At 44.6% G+C, this 24,284-nt stretch overlaps 1 protein-coding gene and 1 long non-coding RNA gene across 4 annotated transcripts in view; both read right to left on the bottom strand.

The window, feature by feature from the left end:
- The window catches only part of TMEM154 (transmembrane protein 154), a 44,854-nt gene extending 21,554 nt beyond the window's left edge, over positions 1–23,300 (bottom strand). For 2 of the 3 annotated variants that reach the window (XM_076010575.1, XM_012783695.3), the window contains exons 1-3: positions 23,064–23,300; positions 2,641–2,901; positions 2,512–2,550 (exon numbers count right to left, since the gene is read on the bottom strand). In XM_076010575.1, the coding sequence (XP_075866690.1) occupies positions 2,512–2,550; positions 2,641–2,901; positions 23,064–23,127 (364 nt within the window). In that variant the 5' untranslated portion in view covers positions 23,128–23,300. The remainder of the gene's footprint in view (positions 1–2,511; positions 2,551–2,640; positions 2,902–23,063) is intronic. The other variant, XM_012783696.2, reaches the window with a different exon arrangement.
- On the bottom strand, positions 4,187–23,057 carry LOC142876349 (uncharacterized). Its single transcript, XR_012923239.1, has 2 exons — positions 22,588–23,057; positions 4,187–4,743 (listed from the first exon to the last, which is right to left on the bottom strand). It is a non-coding gene; the product is annotated as an uncharacterized LOC142876349 (long non-coding RNA).
- Positions 23,301–24,284: the final 984 nt, after the last annotated feature.

Below are 24,284 nucleotides of genomic sequence, written 5' to 3'. Positions count from 1 at the left end.
AGTCATCCATGAGGGTTGGAATCAACTTCTTCCAAACTTCTGTTAACGTTGATATTTTGACCTTCTCCCATGAATCCCAAATGTTCTTAATGGCATCTGGAATGGTGAATCCTTCCAGAAGGTTTTCAACTGCCCAGATACATCTGAGGAATCGCTCTCTGTGGCAGCTATAGCCTTACAAAATGTATTTCTTAAATAATAAGACTTGAAAGTCAAAATTACTCCTTGATCCATGGGTTGCAGAATCGACTTGTTTTAGCAGGCATGAAAACAACATTCATCTCCTTGTATATCTCCGTCAGAGCTCTTGGTTGACCAGATGCATTGTCAATGAGCAGTAACATTTTGAAAGGAATATTTTTTTACTGAGCAGTAGGTCTCAATAGTGGCCTTAAAAATATCCAGTAAACTATGCTAAACTGATGTGCTGTTATCTAGGCTCTGTTATTCCATTTAAAGAGCACAAGCAGAGTAGATTTAGCATAATTCATAAGGGCCCTAGAATTTTTAGAATGCTAAGTGACCATTGGCTTTAATTTAAAGTCACCAGCTGCATTAGTCCCTAACAAGGGAGTCAGCCTGTCTTTTGAAACTTTGAAGCCAGGAATTGACTTCTCCTCTCTAGCTAGGAAAGCCATCTTTTCCCAACAGAAGACTGTTTTGTCTGCATTAAAAATATGCTGTTTAGTGTAGCCACCTTCATCAATTATCTCAGCTAGATCTTCTGGTAACTTGCTGCAACTTCTATATCAGTATTTATTGCTTCACTGTGTACTTTCATGTTATGAAGATGGACTTTTTTTCCTTAAACCTCATGAACCAACCTCTGCTAGTTTCCAACTTTTCTTCTGCAGCTTCCTCACCTCTCTCAGCCTTTATCCAATTGAGAAGACTTAGGTCTTGCTCTAGATTAGGCTTTGGCTTAAGGGAATGTTGTGGCTGGTTCGGTCTTCTATCTAGACTAAAACTTTCTTCATATCAGCAATAACACTGTTTTGCTTCTTATCATTTGTGATTCACTGGACTAGCACTTTTCATTTCCTTCAAGAACTTTTCCCTTGCATTCACAACTTGGCTGACTGGTGCAAGAGGCCTAGCTTTCATCCTGTCTTGGCTTTCAACATGACTTTCTCATTACGCTTAATCATTTCTAGCTTTTAACCACTTCGGTACAGCGCTCCCCGGCCTCGAAACCTTGCCCACTGCCGGCACTCACAGTCCGCACGATAGTTTGTGCTGTGCATTGACTACGAATCTGTTTTGCTCTTGTGTAATAAGGAAAGCTTGAAAGCACTGAAAGCTTCTTTTACTTTACAGGCAGCTATACTTGTAAATCAGAATAGATAACATATACATATGTTTTCATAGCGTTATTTTTCTTTTTTTTCTCTTTTTTTTTTTGAGACAGAGTCTTGCTTTGTTGCCCAGGCTAGAGTGAGTGCCGTGGCGTCAGCCTAGCTCACAGCAACCTCAAACTCCTGGACTCAAGCCATCCTCCTGCCTCAACCTCCCGAGTAGCTGGGACTACAGGCATGCACCACCATGCTCGGCTAATTTTTTCTATATATATTAGTTGGCCAATTAATTTCTTTCTATTTATAGTAGAGATGGGGTCTCGCTCTTGCTCAGGCTGGTTTCGAACTCCTGACCTCGAGCAATCCACCCGCCTTGGCCTCCCAGAGTGCTAGGATTACAGTCGTGAGCCACCGCCATTACGTTATTTTTAAATGTTCATAATTTTATTTTGATAAATGAAAAATTAGGAAAGTCATATCACGGCTGTCGACTATAGTCGACGCTGGGCTGTGCGCCTTCATATCATGGCTGTCGGCTACAGTCACTGTGCGCGTTCATCTGTGGCTGTCGACTACAGTGGGTGCTCGTACCGAAGTGGTTACTTTAAAGTGAGAGATGTGTGACTCCTCCTTCCACTTGAACACTTAGAAGCCATTGCGGGGTTATTAATTGGCCTGGTTTCAATAATGTTGTGTCTCAGGACTAAGGGAGGCCAGAGGAGAAGGAGAGAGATGGAAGAAGGGCTGGTTGATGGGGTTTGTGGTGTTCCAAAGCAATTATAATAGTAACATCAAAGATCACTGATCACAGATCATGATAACAGATATAATAATAATGAAAAAGTTTGAAATATTGTGAGAATTACCAAATTCTCAACACAGAGACACGAAGTGAGCACATGCTGTTGGAAAACATGGTGCCAATAGACTTGGTCAACACAGGGTTGCCATAAAACCTCAATTTGTGAAAAACAAAATATCTGCTAAGCGCAATAAAGTAAAATGAGGTATGCCTATATTTTTAAATTTCAATGTAGGCTAAAATCATTCTTTTTGTAAAAATGAAAGAAAGATGGCATTATTGGCTAATCTGGAAAGCTCCATTAAAATACATCGTTTATCCCTTACTATTTTATATAGCCCTTGTTGCTTAACTTTAAGATATCCCTGCTCCTTCTCCAATCCTATCCCCAACCATAAGCAGAATAATACTTACATGTCTGTAGAGCACTCTGAGATCCTTGGCTAGAAGGCTCTGTGTAGAAGCAAAAAGTATTTTGTGTTATTGATTGTTCATTAACACACAAAGCAATTGTCTGGAAATGGGAATATATCGAATATTTACCTTTTTTAGTTCTTTTTTTTTTATAGTATGCTACAAAGAGTACCATTGATATAAGTAGGAAGACCAATAAAATCAATGGGATCACAACCATTAATATAAGATCTAACTGAATTGCATCCTCAGCGATTGTGGTGGAATTCGTATCTGCAGTTAATGCTACCGTGGTCACCGCAGAAGACGCGCTTGAAGTTGTCTCTCCATCTTGTCTTTCAGGTGGCCAGGATGTGTCTCCTGACAGTTCTTCTGATAACTCAGAATCACCTGCGGGAACAGGCACAAAATTGAGTTTGCCATGGAGGCAAAGCTTGTATGTTATGTTTCTAATGATTTTTAAATGTATTCCAGATAGATTCAGTGACAAACTTGATCCACTGACTACATTTGGCCTTCCAATTCCATGTGACACAGAGCATTGATTTAACAAATGCAGCTCAAGCTGGGAGAATCCTGAACATGGAGTCAGAGCCCAGAGACAAACCTTGCACAAAGGAACGCAGTTTAGCCTTGAACAGACACTTTCGGGCTTAAGTAAAAGACATCTGGAAGCTTTTTGGTGTCAATGAGATCTCCCAAGGCAGGTTAAGTGGTATTCCAGGACATCTCCTATAGGGTATCATAATATCTTAATAAAAATTCTGAATAAATTTAAATTTGCCTTTACTGAAACTTAAGCACATACCAAATAACACTTTTAGATGTAAAGAAATGCACCTTGTGTCTTAATTTTTTTTAGAAAGTTTACCTATCTATCAATGGAAAAGAATTCTTTGAAATTGGAGTGACTGCTCAGATTTCAGTGTAAAGTCTCACATTCTGCCTCTAAGATTACCTGACAGGAGCCCTCCTGGATTCTAAATCAAAATACAACAAACATCTCATTGGTAAAGTGAAATTCTCAAGGGGAATTTCCTTAGAGACTAAGGAAACTGCATCAATATTGAAATTTATGTATTAAAATGCATCTGTAGGCCGGGCGCAGTGGCTCACGCCTGTAATCCTAGCACTCTGGGAGGCCGAGGCGGGAGGATCGCTCAAGGTCAGGAGTTCCAAATCAGCCTGAGCAAGAGTGAGACCCCGTCTCTACTATAAATAGAAAGAAATTAATTGGCCAACTGATATATATATAAAAAAAAAAAAAAATAGCCGGGCATGGTGGCGCATGCCTGTAGTCCCAGCTACCCGGGAGGCTGAGGCAGAAGGACCACTCGAGCCCAGGAGTTTGAGGTTGCTGTGAGCTAGGCTGACGCCACGGCACTCACTCTAGCCTGGGCAACAAAGTGAGACTCTGTCTCAAAAAAAAAAAAAAAGAGTGAGACCCCCATCTCTACTAAAAATAGAAAGAAATTAATTGGCCAACTAAAAATATATCGAAAAAATTAGCCGGGCATGGTGGCACATGCCTGTAGTCCCAGCTACTCGGGAGGCTGAGGCAGGAGGATCGCTTGAGCCCAGGAGTTTGAGGTTGCTGTGAGCTAGGCTGACGCCACCACACTCTAGCCCAGGCAACAGAGTGAGACTCTGTCTCAAAAAAAAAAAGTGCATCTGTAGAGCTTTCCCTATAATCAAGCTATAAATAACTTTATTCTATTTGACCCTCAGAGTATGATGAAAAACTATCTCGTGGCTCCCCGTGGGATGGAAGAGGACTGCTGACTTGATGACAATTCACCTGGTGGCGTGGTGGTTACGGCGAGGTAAGCTGAAGTTTTTTGTCCTATCATGGTATAGTGTTGCCCACCTTTCAGAAAGGGCCCACTGAGGAAAATACATAAGCTTAGGTTACAGAAAACATATCAAATGAGATAATTTATATGAAAGTTCTTTCTAAGATGAAAGGTGCTATGCAAATAGCTAATTCAGCTGTTTTAAATCACACTCTACTGTACAGTTTAGACAATGACTCCATAGAATGACCAAACAGGACATAGCAGAGCCAACTCGGCAGTTTATTCATCTTCGTAAATTGCATGACAATGGAGTCCTCTGATTTGAGTTGAGACAATAAAAATGTTTGGCTGTTGTTATGAACTGAATGTTTGTGTTCCCCTCAAATTCATATGTTGAAGCTCTTATCCCCAATCCGATGGTCTTAAGGGGTGGAGCCTGTGGGAGATAATCAGGTTTAGATGAGGTCAGAAACCTGGAACCCAAGATGAACCCAAGATGGAATTAGTGCCCTTATAAGAAGAGAAAAAAGACCAGAGTATACGCATGTGCTCTTGCGCGCTCTCTCTCTCTCTCTCTCTCTCTCTCTCTCTCTCTCTCTCTCTCTCTGCCCTGTGTGGATACAGTGAGAAAACAACAAATCTTCCAGCACCTTGTCTTGAACAGCCCACTTGATCTTGAACTTCCCAGCCAACAGAAATAAATATCTGTTGATTAGACTACTCAGTCTGGGTGTTTTGATATGACAGCTGAGCTAAGACAGCCACAATCTATTTTTTTGTTATTATTATATAGATACACATTTCAGTCTCCCCCACCAGGAATTTCATTTGATAATCACTTTGGTAAATGCTACCCCAAACCATCAGAATCAATTACAAACTGCAGAGGAAACTTACTGATGTTCCTCTCACATATATGCCAAAAGCAAGATAAAAAATATCTAGCAATTTTTTAAGAGGAGGGGCTTTTAGATGGCTGCCTAGATGCATCTGGCACTTGCCGCTTTCACAAAGAACCAAAAAAGCAAGTAGAAAATCACACTCTGGGCCAAAGTGGCTCACGCCTGTAATCCTAGCACTCTGGGAAGCTGAAGTGGGAGGATTGTTTGAGGTCAGGATTGTGAGACCAGCCTGAGCAAAAGCAAGACCCTATCTCTACAAAAAATAGAAAAAGTAGCCAGGCATGGTGGCACACACCTCTAGTCCCAGCTACTCAGGAGGCTGAGACAGGAGGATCACTTGAGCCTAGGAGTTTGAGGTTGCAGTGAGCTATGATGACGCCACTGCACTCTAGCTGGGGTGACAGTGTGAGACTCTGTCTCAAAAAAAGAAAATCACACTCTGAATAGATTATCTGGGAGAGAACACTGGAGTTCAACAGGAAAGTGAGAGGGAACACCTCAGGCAAGGAGGGAGAAGGAAGCGAGGCAGGCTGCTCGGCCAGGATCGGCTGGGAACCTGAGAGACTCCCCGGCGCAGAGAAACGCTGAGAGACCCTCGTGGTCACGTCCCCACCACCGACTCCTGCATCTGCATCCTAGCCCTGGGAAAGCCCATAGACCCTCCCAGGCCTGAGACTAACAAAGCAAGCTAGCTGCCTGGAGACCAGGCAACGGCATTGCTCCGGATAGGGTGCTCACGCTGGGCCCCACAAATCCCCAAGCCCTAAGCAGCTACAGCACGGTGCCATTTTGAGAGCCCAGCCCCCACCAGACTGCATCCTGCCCTGGGGCCCAACAGCCCGTGCATCTCCACATCCCTGGAGCCCCCCGAAATCCTCTACCCACAGCCACCTCCAATGCTTTTCTTTGTGAAAGAGGCAAGTGCCAGATGCATGTTGTCAGCCATCTGAAAGCCCCTCCTCCAAACTCCCCCTTTTATTTCTTTTGCTTACTTCTACTTTTCTGCAGCTGCTGCTACCAATACTATTTCAGAGGCTGGGCGCGGTGGCTCACACCTGTAATCGTAGCACTCTGGGAAGCTGAAGCGGGAGGATCGCTTGACGTCAGGAGTTGAAGACTAGCCTGAACAAGAGTGAGACCTCATCCCTACTAAAAATTAAAAAAAATTAGCCAGCCAACTAAAACAATTAGAACAAATTAGCCGGGCATGGTGGCGAATGCCTGTAGCCTCAGCTACTCAGGAGGCTGAGGCAGGAGAATCACTTGAGCCCAGGAGTTTGAGGTTGCTGTGAGCTAGGCTGATGCCACGGCACTCTAGCCCCCAGGCGACAGAGCAAGACTCTGCCTCAAAAAAAAAAAAAAAATGCTATTTCAGGCCAACCTTTTTTGAGAATTTACTAAGAACCAACCCTTGTGCTCTGCCTTTGACCTGGACTATCTCATTTTGTTCTCACCATTTTTTCAGAAAGACACTGGGGCAAAGAGGTTGCAGGACTTGCCCAAGATCACAGAGCTAACGCTAGGGGTGAAGGCGTGAACCCTGGAGGGCTGACGGCAGAACCAGAGCTTGTAACCTCAGACTGTATCTTCTTTCCAGTCAGCGAGGAATGTAATACTTGTAAATCCTGAAGTTTGGCCAGAAGTGGTGAGCAAGAGACGGAACCTCCTGTTCTTGCCCTTCAGCCAGCCTATAGCTGAGGTGGCACAAGAGGGAAGGGAGGAAATGGTTCGTGGAAACCTCAGCCTTTGCAGGGCTCTTGCCAAGGCTCTTCGGCCCAGATGCACTGCGAGCGAAGCTGCCCAGAGGGACCCGGCCTTTTCAGCGCCTCTCTGAGGAAGGGAATGAAGTTCCCAGTAGAACACTTAGCGCTCTGGGTCACCATTTGACCCTGGCCCTTGGAGAAGAGAAAATAGGACAGGAAATACACTAGCAAGAATGATGAGGGCATTTCGACAATCGGGAATGAAAGCGAACCAAGAAGTGGACCAGATGGTCCTGGGTGGGCATGTTTATTTTCCAGCATGATACAATGCTGGTGACAGGTGGCCTTCGGTGGCATGGTAGATAGAGTTAAGGGGGCCAGAAGTTCTCTCCACAGTACCCGCCTCGTACACATCCTCACCTGTGTTTTCTACCTTAAGCATTGTTTGCTCTCTCTCTTGCTCTCTCTCTCTCAGGTTCTCTAGCAGCTATTTAAATAAATGAGAATCAAGAGTTTGTTCATTTTCTCTTTCTCTCTCTCTCTCTATTTGTCTTTACCCTGCAAGCTTTCATCTTCACAGGCTCCTGTGATGACCTCTCTCATAGCCCTCCCTTCCCTAACCAACTCTAACTCCACCGTAGCCTCAAAATAATGAATCACACTAACTAGCATTTATTAAATGCTTCCTTTGTGCTAAGTCCTAGGACAAACACGTGCTCACGTGCTATATAATTTGATCTTCGCAACAACTTTATTGTCCCCATTTTACGGATGAACAAACTGAGTCTCAAATGCCCAGGGGTGCAATCCTGTCATCAGTGTTGTGAAGTTCTGATCCTAGAGTTTTGAAGGTGCATCCCCTTACACATGGGTGCCGAATGACAGACCAAGGGTGTAGTCACAGCTCTGTCACTTAACAGTTGTGGGGATCTGGACAAATTATTTATCCCTTAATGATTTAATTCTTTAATCTATACAACTAAGGAGTGATTCCCAAGGTTACATCTCTATGTTGATTCCAAAGCAATCACCATGTTTTTAATTAAAAATATTAGTAGGTAATACACACATGGTACTTAGTTCAGAAAGGAGGTTTCCCTACTGCGTTTTCCCTCAGCCTCTCGGTTTCCCTCCCTAGAGGTAACTGCTTCTGCTCCCCTCCGGAGAAACTCTGCATATGCAAGTATTAATATAAGTATTGTTTCCTGGGTGTTTTTTTTTTAACACAAATGGTAGCAAAATTTATTTATTTATGTTCTGCTCCTTGCTTTTTTCCACTTAAAATTTCATCTTGAAGATCATTCCATGATTGTACAGAGAGCTGTCTTTCCCCTATTATTTGGATGTGTGGTAACCTATTCCTATTGATGGAGATTTAGGTTGTTTTGTGTGTATGTGTGTTTCCAAGAATGCTGCAATAAACATCTCTGTTCATCCTTCAGTTTGCACAACGGCACGTGCATTCTACAGTGTATCTAAAAGTGGGTAGAGCAGGGGACAGTGTGGGGTGCAGGGTGAGGAGAGACAGCATGGAAGAACTCTGGGCAGTCTGATCTCAGGCAACCCCAGCCCAGCCCACACACAGCGAGGACGGGCAGAAACCAAGTCAGGAGAGGGCTGGGCGTGCATAGAGTCCGGGGTATCAAAGGGAGGACGGTTGAAAAGCTGGGGATGAGCTCCGAGAGACTGCACAAGGAGGAGTCAAATGTCATCAAAAGGGGAGCTGGAAAACCAGGGTGGGCCATAGAATCAGGTCAGAAACAGGAGTGGGTTACCAAGTGGCAGAGGCAAGAGTAGGGGAGAAAATCACAAGTACACAAAGCCAAGGTGGAAACCAGGGGAGGGGACACAAAAGGACACAAAAGCAGGGCGGTGGGTGGAGCCAACAGAGGGCAGCCGGGTTGCAGGATGGACTCCCCCCCAGGCAATCAGCTGTTCCTCCCATGGCCTGTGGGGTAACAGCAACTCCCAGCGCAAGGGACACGGGGCCCCCTAAAACCACTGTGCAGCAGCCTCGCCCTCTTGTGGGCTCCAGCCTTTTCAAAGAAACACTTGCTAAGGCTCATAATAGTCCATGATGACTTCCTGTAGGAGGCATCCTGTGCTTCTTGGGTAAAAGTGACATTTCGCAACCTTAGGGGTCCAGCACGGCTATGCAGGAAGGCAGCACTCTTCCTTGGGAAACAGAGCTGGGGATGAACTCGCAATGGCACTTCCTGGGCTGCGTGTGCTCCAGGACTGCAGGGACTGCAGGTGTGGTGCAAGAAGACCATATCGGAATTCAGAAGAGCCGGGCTTGAGACCTGCCGCTGCCCTCTTCCCTTGTCTAATCCTTCATTTCCTAAAAGCCTAAAAATTGGGCCTTTTGCTCTGCTCATCTTACGGTATTTGTAGGGAAGCAAGTGAAATAATAACTAAAAATGCTTTAGCACCCATAGAGCGCCACGCACACGCCCGGTGTTGGCGTCTTTGTTATTTTCTTCGCCCGCCACCGTTCTCTTTCCTCCACCTCTGTCCTTATGCGTTTCTCTACTATCCCTCAGGAGGTCAGTCTGCCTGGTATAACTTCCAAATTTCACTGCTGCATCTTCTTATCTAAATTTGGACATATTTCCAGGTAAAAGGGGTGGGGCCTGGGGGTAAAACTGGTGAAGCTGCAGAAGATAAAGAGGGGACACAGTGACAGTGGAGAGAGGCACGAGCAAGCATAATACAGATGAGGAGAACAAGGGAGACGTGTTAGGATTAGAAATGCGTGGCTTTGCGCCCTGCGTGTGACCCACCTGCCGGACCACGGGGTGTGAAGGCCTCGAGGGCTGCAGGTGCGGCAGAAGCGCTCCCTGTCGGGTGGCCCAGTCACCGTCATCTCAAGTGACCCCGACCCAAACCCTCCCAGGAATGCTCCCTTTTTCCATTTCCCTCTCTCTGCTCGGCTGATGTAGCATTTTAAAGAGATAGTAAGAGTGGTCACGTGAGTGATGACACTAAGCTGCGGCATCTCACCTTACTGTTGATCCTAAAATCCCCCAAATCACCAAGTAACAAACTACACAGTTCGCAGAGCCACTTACAAATTACTCATTGGTTCTGTCCACACCAACGTGTCTGGGACTCATCTTTCCCATGTGGTGAGGACCCTGCAGGGAATCCTTGTAAGTGGGACAAGTGTCTGAGGTGGCCCGGCGGCCCCGGCAGGCGAGCAGCACAGCACCCCTCTGTCCCCGCTCCCAGCGTCCCCTCTTGCGGCGTCCTCACTAAGCAGAATGCTCCTCAGGGAAGCACACCAGCTAACTTCTCTTTCTTTGAAAGAAGAGCAAATGCACAACCAAGCTCTAGATTTTAAAGTGAGAAGAAAACACAAGTATAGTAGACTAGCTGAGAGACTGCCATGCTGATAATACAACCTGAAATATGACAATGGAAAAAAAAAAAAACCAAGAAGTCCTCCAGGCTAGGCGAGGTGGCTCATACCTGTCATCCTAGTACTCTGGGAGACTGAGGCAGGAGCATCACTTGAGGCCAGGAGTTCAAGACCAGCCTGAGCAAGAGTGAGACCCTGTCTTTACAAAAAATAGCCAGGTGTGGTGGGTGCGCCTCTAGTCCCAGTTACTTGGGAGGCTGAGGAAGGAGAATCATTTGAGCCCAGGAGTTTGAGGCTGCAAAGAGCTTTGATGACGCCACTGCATTCTAACCAAGGAGACAGAGCAAGACCCTGTCTCAAAAAAGAAGTCCTCCAGTGGTTCTCAGCCTAAGCTGTGTGTAGAATCACTTGGGCACCTTCTCGTAATCCTGATGCCCACCCAGGATGCCCAACACCCCAAAACAATCACATCAAAATATCTGGGAGTGGAACACAGGCCTCTATGTTTTTTACAGTTCACCAGACGACTCCAGGGTGCAGCCACAGTTGAGAGTCGCTGCTTTAGACCCTACCCACCTCTGGCTCTCCCCTGAGCCGCCCCAAATCATTCTCCCCTATTATTCTCCATGCTCCTTCTTACTGAATTTGAGAGGGCTCAGGGTCAGGGAGTTGGATGCCAAAGGCCTGTCTAGAAGCTGTCAACTCTGTCACCTGAACACAGTAGCTTAAAAGTCATTACTGAAGCCTTGAGCACCTAGGAGAGTCTGGCCAGCATATACTGAGAAAGGACCATGACAATCACACCTTGAATAAGTCTGAATAAGAAAGATGCATGCTGGGATCTAAAACCTGCATCTTTAGAAAACCTTATTGTTGATAGAATAGCTTGGTGGTTTAAGCCAATGGTCCTCAAGCCTTAGCGTGCATTAGAATCACCTAAAAGGGCTTCTTAAATCATGGATTGCTGAGCACTGTTCCCAGCGATTCATATGTATTAGGTTTGGGATGGGGCTCAGGAATTTGCATTTGTAACAAGTTACCGGGTTATGCTGATGCTGTTGGTCTGGGGGGGTCATGCTGGTTTAAGTTGCCCAAACAATCTCATTTGGTTGTGTTTATTAGTCACACCTGTTGTTCTCTACATTTCCTATGCATCAGCATCACCTGGGGAGTTTTTAAGCCCCAACCAAATAAGTTATTTGCAAATCTATGGGAATGTGACCTGGGTAATAGTATTTCTCTTGTTTTGGAAACAGAGTCTCACTTTGTTGCCCAGGCTAGATTGCTGTGGCATCAGCCTAGCCCTGGCATCAGCCTAGCTCACAGCAACCTCTATCTCCTGGGCTCAAGAGATCCTTCTGCCTCAGCCTCCCGAGTAGCTGGGTCTACAGGCATGTGCCACCATGCCCAGCTAATTTTTTCTATATATTTTTGGCTGTCCAAGTAATTTCTTTCTATTTTTAGTAGAGATGGGGGGGGGTCTCTCTCTTGCTCAGGCTGGTCTTGAACTCCTGAGCTCAAATGATCCACCCGCCTCAGCCTCCCAGAGTGCTAGAATTACAGGCATGAGCCACTGCGCCCAGCCGGTAACAGTATTTCTTAAAAGCTCCCCAAATAATTCTAGTAAGTATGTGGGCTAGGTTGAGAATTACTGAGTTAAATCATAACTGAGTGGACTTTGTTTTAATTTGCCATTATTCATGATGACAGTCCTCATTAATTTAAAATGTGATTGGAGAACCCCACAGAGAAAGGAGCCTTTGAGAACAAAATTAATAGGGTACATACACACCATTAAATAGTCTATCTCTTCCGTTGATCTCTTTTAAGATCAATAGTTCGGCATCTGTGGAATCTGGCTGTGATGTGGGGAGGGACAGAACAGGAGTAAAACGGGAACAAATAGCCATGCCAGATGCATCAGGGCACAGCCAGGCCAACTGCGTTTGCATAGAGACGGTGTCACCACGTGGGTGGGGCACAGACAGTGTCACCCGGTCACTGTTGCTCCTGGGCTGCTCTGAAGCGCTCTGCACTTTCTCCGGTTCGCTTGGTTTCAAAATGGTACTTAAGGCTGGGAGCGGTGGCTCATACCTGTAATCCTAGCTCTCTGGGAGGCCGAGACGGGTGGATTGCTCAAGGTCAGGAGTTCTAAACCAGCCTGAGCAAGAGCGAGACATCCCCCCCCTCCCGTCTCTACTATAAATAGAAAGAAATTAATTGGCCAACTAATATATATAGAAAAAATTAGCCGAGCATGGTGGTGCATGCCTGCAGTCCCAGCACCTCAGGAGGCTGAGGCAGCAGGATCACTTGAGCCCAGGAGTTTGAGGTTGCTGTGAGCTAGGCTGACGCCACGGCACTCACTCTAGCCTGGGCAACAAAGCGCCTGGGCAACAAAGCGAGACTCTGTCTCAAACAAACAAACAACAACAACAAAAAAAAAAAACGGTACTTAACTTGTTATTTATCACCTGCAATTACTGCATGCATGTTCTTGTCTTCCGTCTGCCTCTCCCACTGCTTTGTGCTATATCCACAGCACTTGGAACCCCATCTGCTATGGGGGAGCCCTTCGGTGCATTGCTGTCTAGGGAACTGACAACTGAAAGACATGTGGACCAGGCCAGGTGGGCCCGAGGTAAAATTGCTAGTCACGTTCTCCCCACTTTTATCCGGAGCCTGATGTCCCCCCCCCTCCCCAACAACCGCCTACCACTAATACATTCACGATGATCCCCAGTTGCAAAGAAAGAGAGGTCGAAGGGGATTTTCTCTCAAAAAGCTATTCGAATTTTTTTTTTAATGCTGGGGAATGAGAGGAATTGCCTAATATAAAGGTATGCTTCCCTAACGATGAGACTGCACGTTTATCGGGTTTTTTTGCAGGGAGAATCAGAGTGGGCCACGTGTTCCTGCCAGGGGACTCTATTCTCTCCCGGGAAGTGGAGGGATTGCTGTTTTCATCATAAGCTCTGTTGTTCTGCATATTGGTCAATTTTTATTAACTGAAAACAGTCACCTATTAAACGTTTTTCTTGACATATTTATTTGAAGAGGATATAGCCAGAATAAATAGCCAGTTGAACAGATGCAAGGCAAAAGCACTAGAGGTTAATGGCGGATATTATGTATGGAAAGGTATTTGAGGTAAAGAAATGCCTATGTTTTTTATACCTTTTCAGCCACCAGATAACTAGGGGTGAGAATGCCTTATGTTGGAAGAAAGTTAGGAAATGGTTCTTTTTGCTAATTTTAAGGAGGGCTGTCTGGTAAAACACTTTCATGTAGTAGCTGGCTCTAGGCATTGACTTGTGAAGCTTTGTTATATTTTTACCTCTGTGCATTGAGAAGCACACCTGCAATTGCCATTTGTGATCAGATTAAAACATGTGTTTATGGCTGGGCATGGTGGCTCACATCTGTCATCCTAGCACTCTGGGAGGTCAAGGTGAGAGGATTGCTTGAGGCTGGAAGTTCAAGACCAGCCTGGGTATGGTCGTTTCGTGCATATCTGTAGTCTCAGCTACTTGGGAGTCTGAGGCAGGAAGATCGCTTGAGCCTGGGAGGTTGAGGCTGCAGTGAGCTATGATGATGCCACGGCACTCTAGCCTGGATGACAGGGCAAGACCCTGTCTCAAAACAACCAAAACAAAAACAAACTGTCCTACCATGGAGGGACCCACAATGCTCTGATGTGTTTTTCATTTTAAAATTTTTATTTTGATGTCTTTTTTAGAGAAAGCTCACTCATATTTAATCAGATTTGCCCAGACCCTAAGGCTGTCTCTGGTTTGAAGTTACTCACCTGGGGAGCTACATGTTTGACCATCCAACTACCTTTTAATACCCTGGAATCCCATGCTAGCCTTAGTACCTGGCAGTTTAAAGAAATATATGTATTTTTATCAGACAGAATACATATATACTTTAAAACCTTAAAAAAATTCTTCCTACCATTAGTGGAATAATAGACATGCAAGTGCTTTGAAATGGAAAAAAAAAAGGATTATTAAATGATAATTGTGATCATTACCAAACTGAATAAATACTTCTCTATTTTTATTATATTTCTATCTCTCTTTTGAATAGCCAATTTCAAAATTACAATTTAGAAGAGTAACTTGAAAACAAATGCTCCTGCCCATGCCCTCTGCCTGCCTTGGCATGTCAGCCCCACTATGAGGTTGGGGAGGGACACACTGCCACCCCATTCCATAAATGTGGGGAGCTCTTCTGTGGGGACACCCAGGCAGCACCCTCCTTGCTCAGCTCAGCACAAGCTCAGCATTGCCAGGGAGAATAACTATTCATATGGGAGAGAAACAAACAGAGAACTGCAAATACAGGTCTGTTAAATTGGAGCTAATCAATCGACACTTATGGGCACAGGGAATCAAGGGTATCAAATGGGGGCAGAAGAGGTCAAACTTTCACTCTATGCTGATGGTATGATTTTATATCTAGAAAACACCAAAGATTCAAACAAGAGACCCCTGAAATTGATAAATGAATTCAGCAAAGTCTCAGGGTACAAAAACAATGCACATAAATCAGTAGCTTTCATATACACCAATAACAGTCAAGCTGAGACTGAAATGAAAGACATAACACCTTTCACAGTAGCATCAAAGAAAACTAAATATTTAGGAATATATTTAAGGAGGTGAGAGACCTATATGAGGAGAACTACGAAACACTGAGAAAAGAAATAGCAGAGAATGAAAACAGATGGAAAACTCTACTATGCTCATGGATTGGCAGAATCAATATTGTTAAAATGTCTATACTACCTAAAGTGATCTACAGAATCAATGCAATCTCTATCAAAATACCAACATCATTTTTTGCAAATCTAGAAAAAAAATTCTATGCTTCATATGGAACCAAAGAAGACCCAGTATAGCCAAAGAAATCTTAAGCAAAAAGAACACATTGGGAGGCATCAGTCTACCAGACTTCAAGGTATACTACAAGGCTATGGTAGCCAAAACAGCATGGTACTAGCACAAGAACAGAGACATAGACCATTGTAACAGAACTGAGAACCCAGATATAAAACCATCCTCATAATGTCATCTGATCTTTGACAAAGCAGACAAAAATATACACTGGGGAGAAGAATCCCTATTCAATAAATGGTGCTGGAAAAATTGGCTAGCCACATCCAAAAGAATGAAATAGGATCCATATGTTTCACCTCTCACAAAAATCAACTCACAATGGATAATAGACTTAACCCTAAGACATGAAATCATAAAAATTGTAGAAGAAAATGTTGGGAAAACTCTTATAGACATTGCCCTAGGCAAAGAATTTATGAAGAAGACCCCAGCAGCAACAAAAATAAATAAATGGGACCTGATCAAATTAAAAAGCTTCTGCACAGCCAAGGAAACTATCATTAGAGCAGATAGACAACCTACAGAATGGAAGAAAATATTTGTATGCTAAAGGGCTGATAACTATAATCTATGTCAAACTTAGGAAAATCAACAAGAAAAAATCAAACAACCCATTAAAATTGGGCAAAGTGCAGGAACAGAATCTTTGCAAAAGAAGAGAGAATAATGGCCAACAAACATAAAAAAAATTGCTCAACATCTCTAATCATCAGGGAAATGCAAATCAAAACCACATGAGATATCACTTAACTACAGGCAGAATGGCTTTTATCAAAAAGTCCCCAAACAACAAATACTGTCGTAGATGCGGAGAGATAGGAAAACTCATACACTGGTGGAACTGCAAATTAGTACAACCTCTTTGGAAAGTAATATGGAGATACCTCAAAGAACTAAAAATAGAACTGCCATTTAATCCAGCAACCCCACTACTGAGTATCTACCCAAAGGAAAAAAAGGCATTCTATAATAAAGCCATTTGCACTTGAATGTTTATAGCAGCACAATTAACAATTGTAAAGATGTGGAAACAACCCAAGTGCACATCAATACATGAGTGGATTAATAAAATATGGCATATGTATACCATGGAGTTCTACTCAGCCATAAAAAACAATGGTGAACTAACACCTATTGTATTATTCTGGGTGGAACCAGAGCCCATTCTTTGAAGTGCAGTATCACAAGAATGGAAAAACGAGCACCACATGTACTCACCATCAAATTGGTACTAACTGCACACATAGAAGTAGTATTCATCAGGTGCTGGGCAGGTGGGAAGGGGTGGAGGGGATGGATAAATTCACAACTAATGGGTACGGAGAGCACTGTCTGGGGGAGGGACACTCTTGTAGCTCTGGCTTGGGTGGTGCAAATGTAATATATGTAACCAAAATGTTTGTACCCCCATAATATCCTGAAAATTTAAAATAAAAACACTTATGGACACATATGGAAATAACATTCATCAGAAATCAAGCAGGTGGGGGGGGCGGAAGGGATGGTTAAATTCATACCTAACAGGTACAATGCACACTATCTGGGGGATGGGCACACTTAATAACTTTGACTCAAATGATACAAAAGCAATTTATGTGACCAAAACATTTGTATCCCCATAATATTCTGAAATTAAAAAAAAAAATAAAACAAATATCACCCATAAATTAAATAATATGTTGAGCTAAAACAAAAACAAAAATACAGGTCTGGAGATAGGGGTGACTGGAGGGGGTTATGTGGGAATTATCAGCGAGGAGTGAGATGAAAGTGGGTGTGATGCCCCAGGAATGGTGTAAGGAACAGGAAAAGAAAAGGTGCACATCAGTATGAAAGCAGCAGGTGGAAAAGAAAGATTCATCACCAAACTCTGGAGAGGAGCAATCAGAATCATGGTGGGAGACCCAGAGAAAACGGCATTGTAAGACCCGAGGAAGAAGAGAGCTTCAATCCTTGAGATTGAATCAATTGAATCATTGATGATTCAACCATAATGGTAAATGATAAAGGAAAAAAAAACATAAAATAAGGGCAGAGCTGTGGGCGTAGTTCTTAACAGGCACTGGCGACTGAGATGGAGCAATCTGACTTCTGTGCCTGATACAGTAGCCAGATTACAGTAGGTTGCGAAATGCGTGGCAAGTGAGAAAATAAAGACATGTTCACTATCTCCAAAGAGACTGGGAGACGTGGGAAAGAAAGCTGGAGGAGGGCTAGAAGAGCTCACAGGCTCTCATTGGTTTTCATGACAACGGTATACCTACTGAAAAGACTAGAGAATGGGGTAACAAAATAACAAGGCTCCCACTGCCTAAATATCTTAAATGTTTGCATATCATGGAGAGCAGAGGTTGGCAACCTTTCTCTTAAAGGGCCAGCGAGCAACATTTTAGATTTTGTGGACAACAAGCAAAATACAGGCTTTTATGAAACCACTTATTTATATAAACGTTAAAAATATAACCATTTACATATGTAAGAACTATTCTTAGCTCAAGGGCTGGAAAATATAGGAACCTGGATGGGTTCAGCACCTGGGTCTTAGTTTGCTAAGCCCTAGACTACCATCTTTTTTCTGAAAAAAACAATACTTTAGATACAATTGAAGCCCTATTATACCTAATGAGACTCCTCCCTGGTGTCATTTTCCCTCCCAAAGGTAATTATTCTCCTAAAGTTAGTGTGTATCATTCTCACACTTTTCAAAATGTCTATGTCCCTAAGCATCATTATAGATGTTTTAAAATTTTTAAATAAATATAATTATTCTATGCATAGTAATCTTTAACTGGATTTTGTTTTTGTCAACATGACTTTTGAGACGGATTCATCTTGATACAGTTGGCTCTAGTTCATTAATTTGACCTGTGCTGTGCTATCTCATTGTATGACTAGACCAAGTTCCATTTTTTCCTTCTTCTGTTAATGGACATTAAAGTTGCTTCCATTTTTTTTTTCATTTTTACAAACAATGCTATAATCAACATTCTTAGCCTTATCTCTTCGTGGCACATTTGCGAGTGATTTAGGAGTAAATTGTCAGGATTGTAGAGTAGGAATATCTTTAGTTTATACAGAAAAATTTCCTTTTCCAGTAATCTGATATTCTTGGCAGCCTGAAAATTCTCCCAATATGCGACACCTAGAAATACTGGATAAAATACAAAAGGCAACCTTTTAAATGCATAAAGAAATCTCAAGAAAGCAAGGAAATCCCCAGGGCCCAGATAATATTTAAAAAAAAAAAAAAAAGATTGTGGAGGAAAGGAATGGGAATCCGGAGCCATATCTATAATACTAATGGGGATTTCCTAGAACATAGGTTTGGGCCCAGGCATGTAAGAAGCTATAGAGTGTTTTTAGGGAGTTCTTGTACATCCAGTGAGTAAAGAGTGAAACCTAAAACACCAGGCCATAGTAAAAGAAACAAAAAAAGTTGCTGCAATGACGATCTTGCCATCATCCGGACACTGTGGAACGTGGGCCCGCCTCTGAGTTTCAACTGGGATTGGTCTACTCCTGTCTCCTTTCTCACCAGCCATCAGTTCAGTCTCCTTGGTAACCTACTTCTGGCGTCCTGGCTTCACTGCTGGCTCTGGTTTTCCAGCTTACACCTTGACTGAGGCTTTGGCTCCCCCTCCTGCAACTCTTGGAGGCTGACCTCTGATGCCACCCTCTTCCCATCCCAAGGCTGGGCTCCCTCGTGGGCTCCCTCAAGCCTAGCACGTTCTTGTCTCTCTTTCTTCCAAACCCTAGTTTGTGGTGACAGCACTGCGGTTGTAGAGCGCTTTACAGTAGTTTGGTGATGGGACCAGAAAGTTTGGGGTTATATCAAGGAAGGTGAGCCATCCTCTGTGGGCCGGCTTCTGCCCTCGGCAGCCCCGAGATTTCCATCATGAATAGGCATCAACAGACACAAACAAGCAGCAAGATTAGGCCTACATAAGCTTTGGATAAAAGTTATCGAGTAGATAATATGTTTAAAATAAAGATATAAAAGGAGAACTAAATAAATAACACAAGGAAAAAGCCCAAAGGCATTATGTATGTATAAAAGAATAGATTTTTCTAGAAATGCAAAGTATGATAACCAAATTTAAAAGCCCAATGGATGGTTTAACCAGCATGACAGACAAGGCAATTTGACTCATCGGCCCTCCCCCTTGGTGGCGCAGAGTCCCTGTGACGCTACACCTTTGCCAACACTCGAGGATGGTGCAAACCATACCAGGCAGGCAAATTGCAGGCGGCATTGTGTCTTTACAGCATACAGCCCATCCAGCCAACATCTTCCTTCTCCTGGGATTCAGAATTTTAGGTACAGAAGGACTGTAAACCTCATCCCTTCTCTGCCTGGTTTTTGTTTTTGTTTTTTGTCCCTGAGAGAATTTGGTCCTTGGAGGTCAGTTCTCAGCAGGGCTCTCCCACAGCGACTGCCTGACATCAGGCTGTTCTTTCTCTCCCTGGTTCTCACACCCTGAAGCCTCTTACCCCATGGCTCCAACATCCTGCTTTTCCTGCTTCTGGTCTTAACTATGCTAATCCCAAGGTTGCCTTGTTTGCTCACCGTGAACCTCTTTCAGCCTCTCCCTTCCTCCTCGGCAGCCCGAAGTTTAACCCAACTCTCCTCATTCCTTTTCCTGTCAGCCAGTCTCCGACCCAATGCAAACAAACGCGGCTCTGTTATTAACATGCAGTAGCTTAAAGCCCAGCCAAGAGTTATGTAATGCACCTACAGCTGGAAAGGTACCAGAGCTATCGTTTTTCAGCCTGGTAGAGCCTGAAAACCCAGAGGTACTATGGTGTATGGTTAGAGTCTGAACGGAGGCAGAATCTTACTTAGATCCACTACTTAGCTGTGTGATCTTGGGCAAGTTGCTTAGCCTCTCTGTGCCTCAGTTTTCTCACATGTAAAACAAAGATCATAGTACCTGCTTTAAAAGGTTGCTCTATGAATTAAATGAGTTAGTGTGTGCAGTGTTTAGAACAGCGCCTAACACATAATGAACACTATATATTGGCTACCATCATCATTAATACTTGAAATTGGGACTGTCCCCAAAAGTAGCAGATGGCAGTCATGACACTGAAATGAGATATGAGACACTACAGTGTCAGAAAGTGCTACTTCAACTATGCAACCAGGATTTTCTTCTATGCTTTCTCTCTTTCTCAAGGTTCATCCAACAATTATATAGTTCTTATTCTTCCAACCAGCCCAGAAAATCTAGTCCTCTCTGTCAAATCCAGTGTTTGGCCACCAAAACAGTTACAGCCTCCTTGTTTCTGCCTCATACCTCTCTCTTCTACAAACCAATCTGTTTGGAGCAGCTAATAAATCTTACAGTTTTGGTATCATCTTTGGACACCAAAGGGTGTGACACCCATGAACTAACTAAGATCCTGAAGTCTTATGCACTATCAGCTTAAAAAGCTATACATTAATTACTTTAAAAAGTAAGCCTTTAATTTAGAATAGCCTTTCCCTTGACTAATCTCAAAATAATAAGCCCTTATCAAACAGCTTTTTGCAAATGGGCATTTTTGCAGTTTCAGACATCCGGAATCCAGGCAGGTTCCGGGAAGTGTGATGAATTATTTAGATCAGGTGTCCTAAAACTTTTTAAACAGGGGGCCAGTTCACTGTTCCTCAGACCATTGGAAGGCTGGACTATAGTTCTAAAAAAACTATGAACAAATTCCTATGCACACTGCACAAAATATCTTATTTTGAAGTAAAATAACAAATGGGCAAAAACACCTGCATGTGGCCCGGGGGCCGTAGTTTGAGGATATCTGATTTAGATCATCCCTGCACTCTACTGAAATGCAACTTTTCACCTTCGACTTCTCCTCCCATTCTAACACTACCTGTTTTCAGGAGCTCATCAGTTTTTAGTGATCAGCTTCATATCCTTCCTAGGGATGGTTTTAGTATTCATCAACAATTATTGAACTCCTAATTTATGCTGAGCTATTACAGAGTTTTGGGAAGTCAAAGATGAACTAAAGAGGATATTCCCTGGAGGTGCTCACCGCCTGGGGGAGATGCAGGTGTATACACAGGCATGGTTTGAAGGGATTAGCAGTGTTAACAGAAGTTTAGGTCTACGCAGGGCATGGCAGCAGGTGAAAGCAGAGAGCCTAGGAAGGAGCAGTGAAAGGGGACATCAAGGTGGAGATCACATTGAGTTTGAGCCTTTTAAGGTTATGTAAGAGTTCACCAGGCAGGAAAAAGAGGATTTGTCATTCATTATAGACAAGAGGCACTGAGTTGGGTGGGGGGAACCTAGAAGGAGATGCCACTGGAAAGGAGGTTGAAGTGAGAGTCCAGGGGACATAAATGAGAAGCAACCAAAGGTCTTTAAGGAGAAGACCCACGCGATCAGATTCAGCCATCAGAAAGAACTTTAATGAGTCTCTTTAGAGTCTCCTTGTGCATCTCCTGAATTGCAGACACCCAGGTTCAATTACTTTTCACAAGCTCAAGAAAATACCCAGGCGAAATATTCCTCTCAAGGGAGTGTTTGAGCAGCAGTGGTAGCGTTGCGAGAGAGTTAAGAGAGGTCGGGTGGCAAGGCTCTGCTGCCCTGCCTGCCCAGGGATGTCCCACTGGGAAAGGTTCCAGGAGTCTTGGCAGAGAGAGTGATTGGTCCACCCCCCCAACCGGGGGAGACGGGGTTAAAAGAATCCTGGAGCAGAAGTCAGAAGAGCAGACTAGGACTAGGTCGAGACTTAGACACCTCACCTCCTGCCACCCCAGTTTCTTCTCCTGTACCCACCCCCCTCCTGTGTCACTTGAGCTGCAGCATCTCCAAGCTCTCTTCGGGCTCCAAAACTCTGTGCTTAAAACAACACACTCCCTTTGAACACTAACCTCAGTTTTAACCAAACATCTTTTCAGCTGGCCTGTTTGCCTTTTACTTCCCTTTTCTACCTCAGATCCCCAGGGGGACCACAGGGGAGCACCCAGGGCATGAGAAACTGATGGGGTGAGGGCGGCTGGGTGCTAATTTCCAGGAAGTTGCCACATCTGTTAGGTCATGCCTGACGTCCCCCACCCGATTCGAAGAACTGTAGCTTGAGAACTTTCCTTTTGCTTGAAACACTGCCCTACACTAGAAGCAGGCAGTGTCCATTGACAGAAACCGCGGCAGGGAGTTCCTTAACCCAAGGGCCAGTCAACAAAAGAGGAAATTGAAGCTGATGGTGCTTGTTATAGCAACTGTCAAGGGTACCCATAAACCGCTGCTTCTAGCCTGTCATAACCAGACATAATATTTTGTTTTTCCCAATACCTTTGATTGGCTACAATCACATGACTTTTTCAAACAAACCTTCGTTAGTAACAATCAATGAAAAAAGAAAATCCCTAAAAGTAACAAGATCAGAGAAAAGCAGATGAAAGACCTTTCTTGATGTGTTAGGATGGATCATTTCCTGTTTGCATTTCTTTTTAACTTATGCTTTTTCTTTAGTTCGCTTTCTAGCAGTAAGTTTCCATGCGGCCAGTTTTTCCAGGAGTTCTTGGAGCCAGCGGACTTCTCAGCCCACACTATTAAAAGCAAATTCATTATTTCTGCGTTTCAGTCCATTGAAACTTTCTTCTGCATGAACTGCCAACGAGTTTATGGTTTTCTTAATGTGCCCATTAAAGTCGGTAAATTGCAAGGACCCGCGCATCCTAGAAGGCAAAGACTGCAAGGAGGTTAAACCTTCAAGGGAGAGCTGGAGCGAAAGCGAATCCACCCCCCACCCCAAAAAAGGCAGCTCTAATTTTCTCCACTTCTTCTCCGCCTGTCACCCTCCCCGCAGAGTCCTGTGGCCCCGGGCACCCCACGGGCCTCGGGACGGCCTTCCCGGAGCGCGGAGCAGGCGCGGCTTACCCCGGCCGAGGAGCGCGAGCGCGGGCAGCAGGGCGCAGAGGCGGGCGGCGCGGGCGGCCGGCATGTCAGCTCGCGGGGCGCGCGGGGCGCGCGGGGTGCCTGGCCGCCGCGCCGCAGCCGCCCCGAAACGTGAACATTTCCTGTTTCCTGCTTGTTTGGGTCGGTGCTAACTTGAAGGAGAGGTGTTTGCCTGTTTTTTAGGAAGTGATGTAATTCTGCAGGAGCCTGTCGGACCGGCGAGGATTGCAACAGAGAAGTTGCTCCTCTCGCACTGATTCAGCTAGCACGCCCCTCCAGACCTCCGGGTCCGGCCTCGGTCTTTTGAAACTGTCCCCGTGGCAACAGTGTCCTTCGCTCAGAGGTCATGCGGGGTCGGGGACTAGGGGGCCTCCTGGACCACACACGTTCTCGCTCTGTGATTTCGCTCATGCCCCCAGGTGAGACTCTTGGGGCTGCCTAGAGCCCAGGGCAGAACTTTCTGCACTGATGGACCTGTTCTCGATTCCTGCTGTCCAGTACAGTAGGCATCAGCCACGCTGGCTACTGAGCACTTGAAAGGAGATGAGGCTAGTGCGAATGGCATTTTTAAGTATCTTTAATTTTTATGCAATTTTAATAACTCCACGTGGCTAGCGGCTGCAGTGTTGGAGAGAGCAGGCCCAGACAGCAGGCCCAGACAGCAGGGACCACTGCACCATCAGAAAACTGCCTGATCACTTCTCCCGGGCCAAACGTGTCCTCCTCCCTCGGCCCTTGCATGCCCCCTCCCACCGAGGCCCGCCCCAGCTCAAGGGCAGTGCTACGCCCATGCCACCAGAAGGCTGTGCTGTGCTCCCCCAGAGAGAACTGTTTCCAAGGGTCCATTTCCAAAAGAGAATGTGCTCTGGGGGTGGGGAATCTGCATCCCCCTTTCTTCCTTCTTGCCTGACAATACATTTCTCAGCCATTGTTAACAAGGAACAAAATAGGACTGAATTGAAATAGAATGAAAGTGGAAATCCAGTTGAAACAAAGCAGGAAGGAGGTGTTAGTATACAGGGCAGATGACAGAGGGTTAGGTGTTCTATTTGAAGTCCTTCCCTTGGTTTAGGGTTAGGGCCTCAGCACCACAGAACGAAGTTTCGTAATGGCATCCGCTGTGGTGAGGAGAGAGACTGGCAGATGGAGAGAGGGCACTTCTCATCTCCCAACCCTCCCCTGCACAGCGCCTTCTGAGTCACC

The sequence above is a fragment of the Microcebus murinus genome, chromosome 15 (genome assembly GCF_040939455.1).
Source record: "Microcebus murinus isolate Inina chromosome 15, M.murinus_Inina_mat1.0, whole genome shotgun sequence".
Taxonomy (NCBI): Eukaryota; Metazoa; Chordata; class Mammalia; order Primates; family Cheirogaleidae; genus Microcebus; species Microcebus murinus.
Note: the sequence above shows the minus strand (reverse complement) of the source record. Positions and strands in the feature narration are given on the sequence as shown.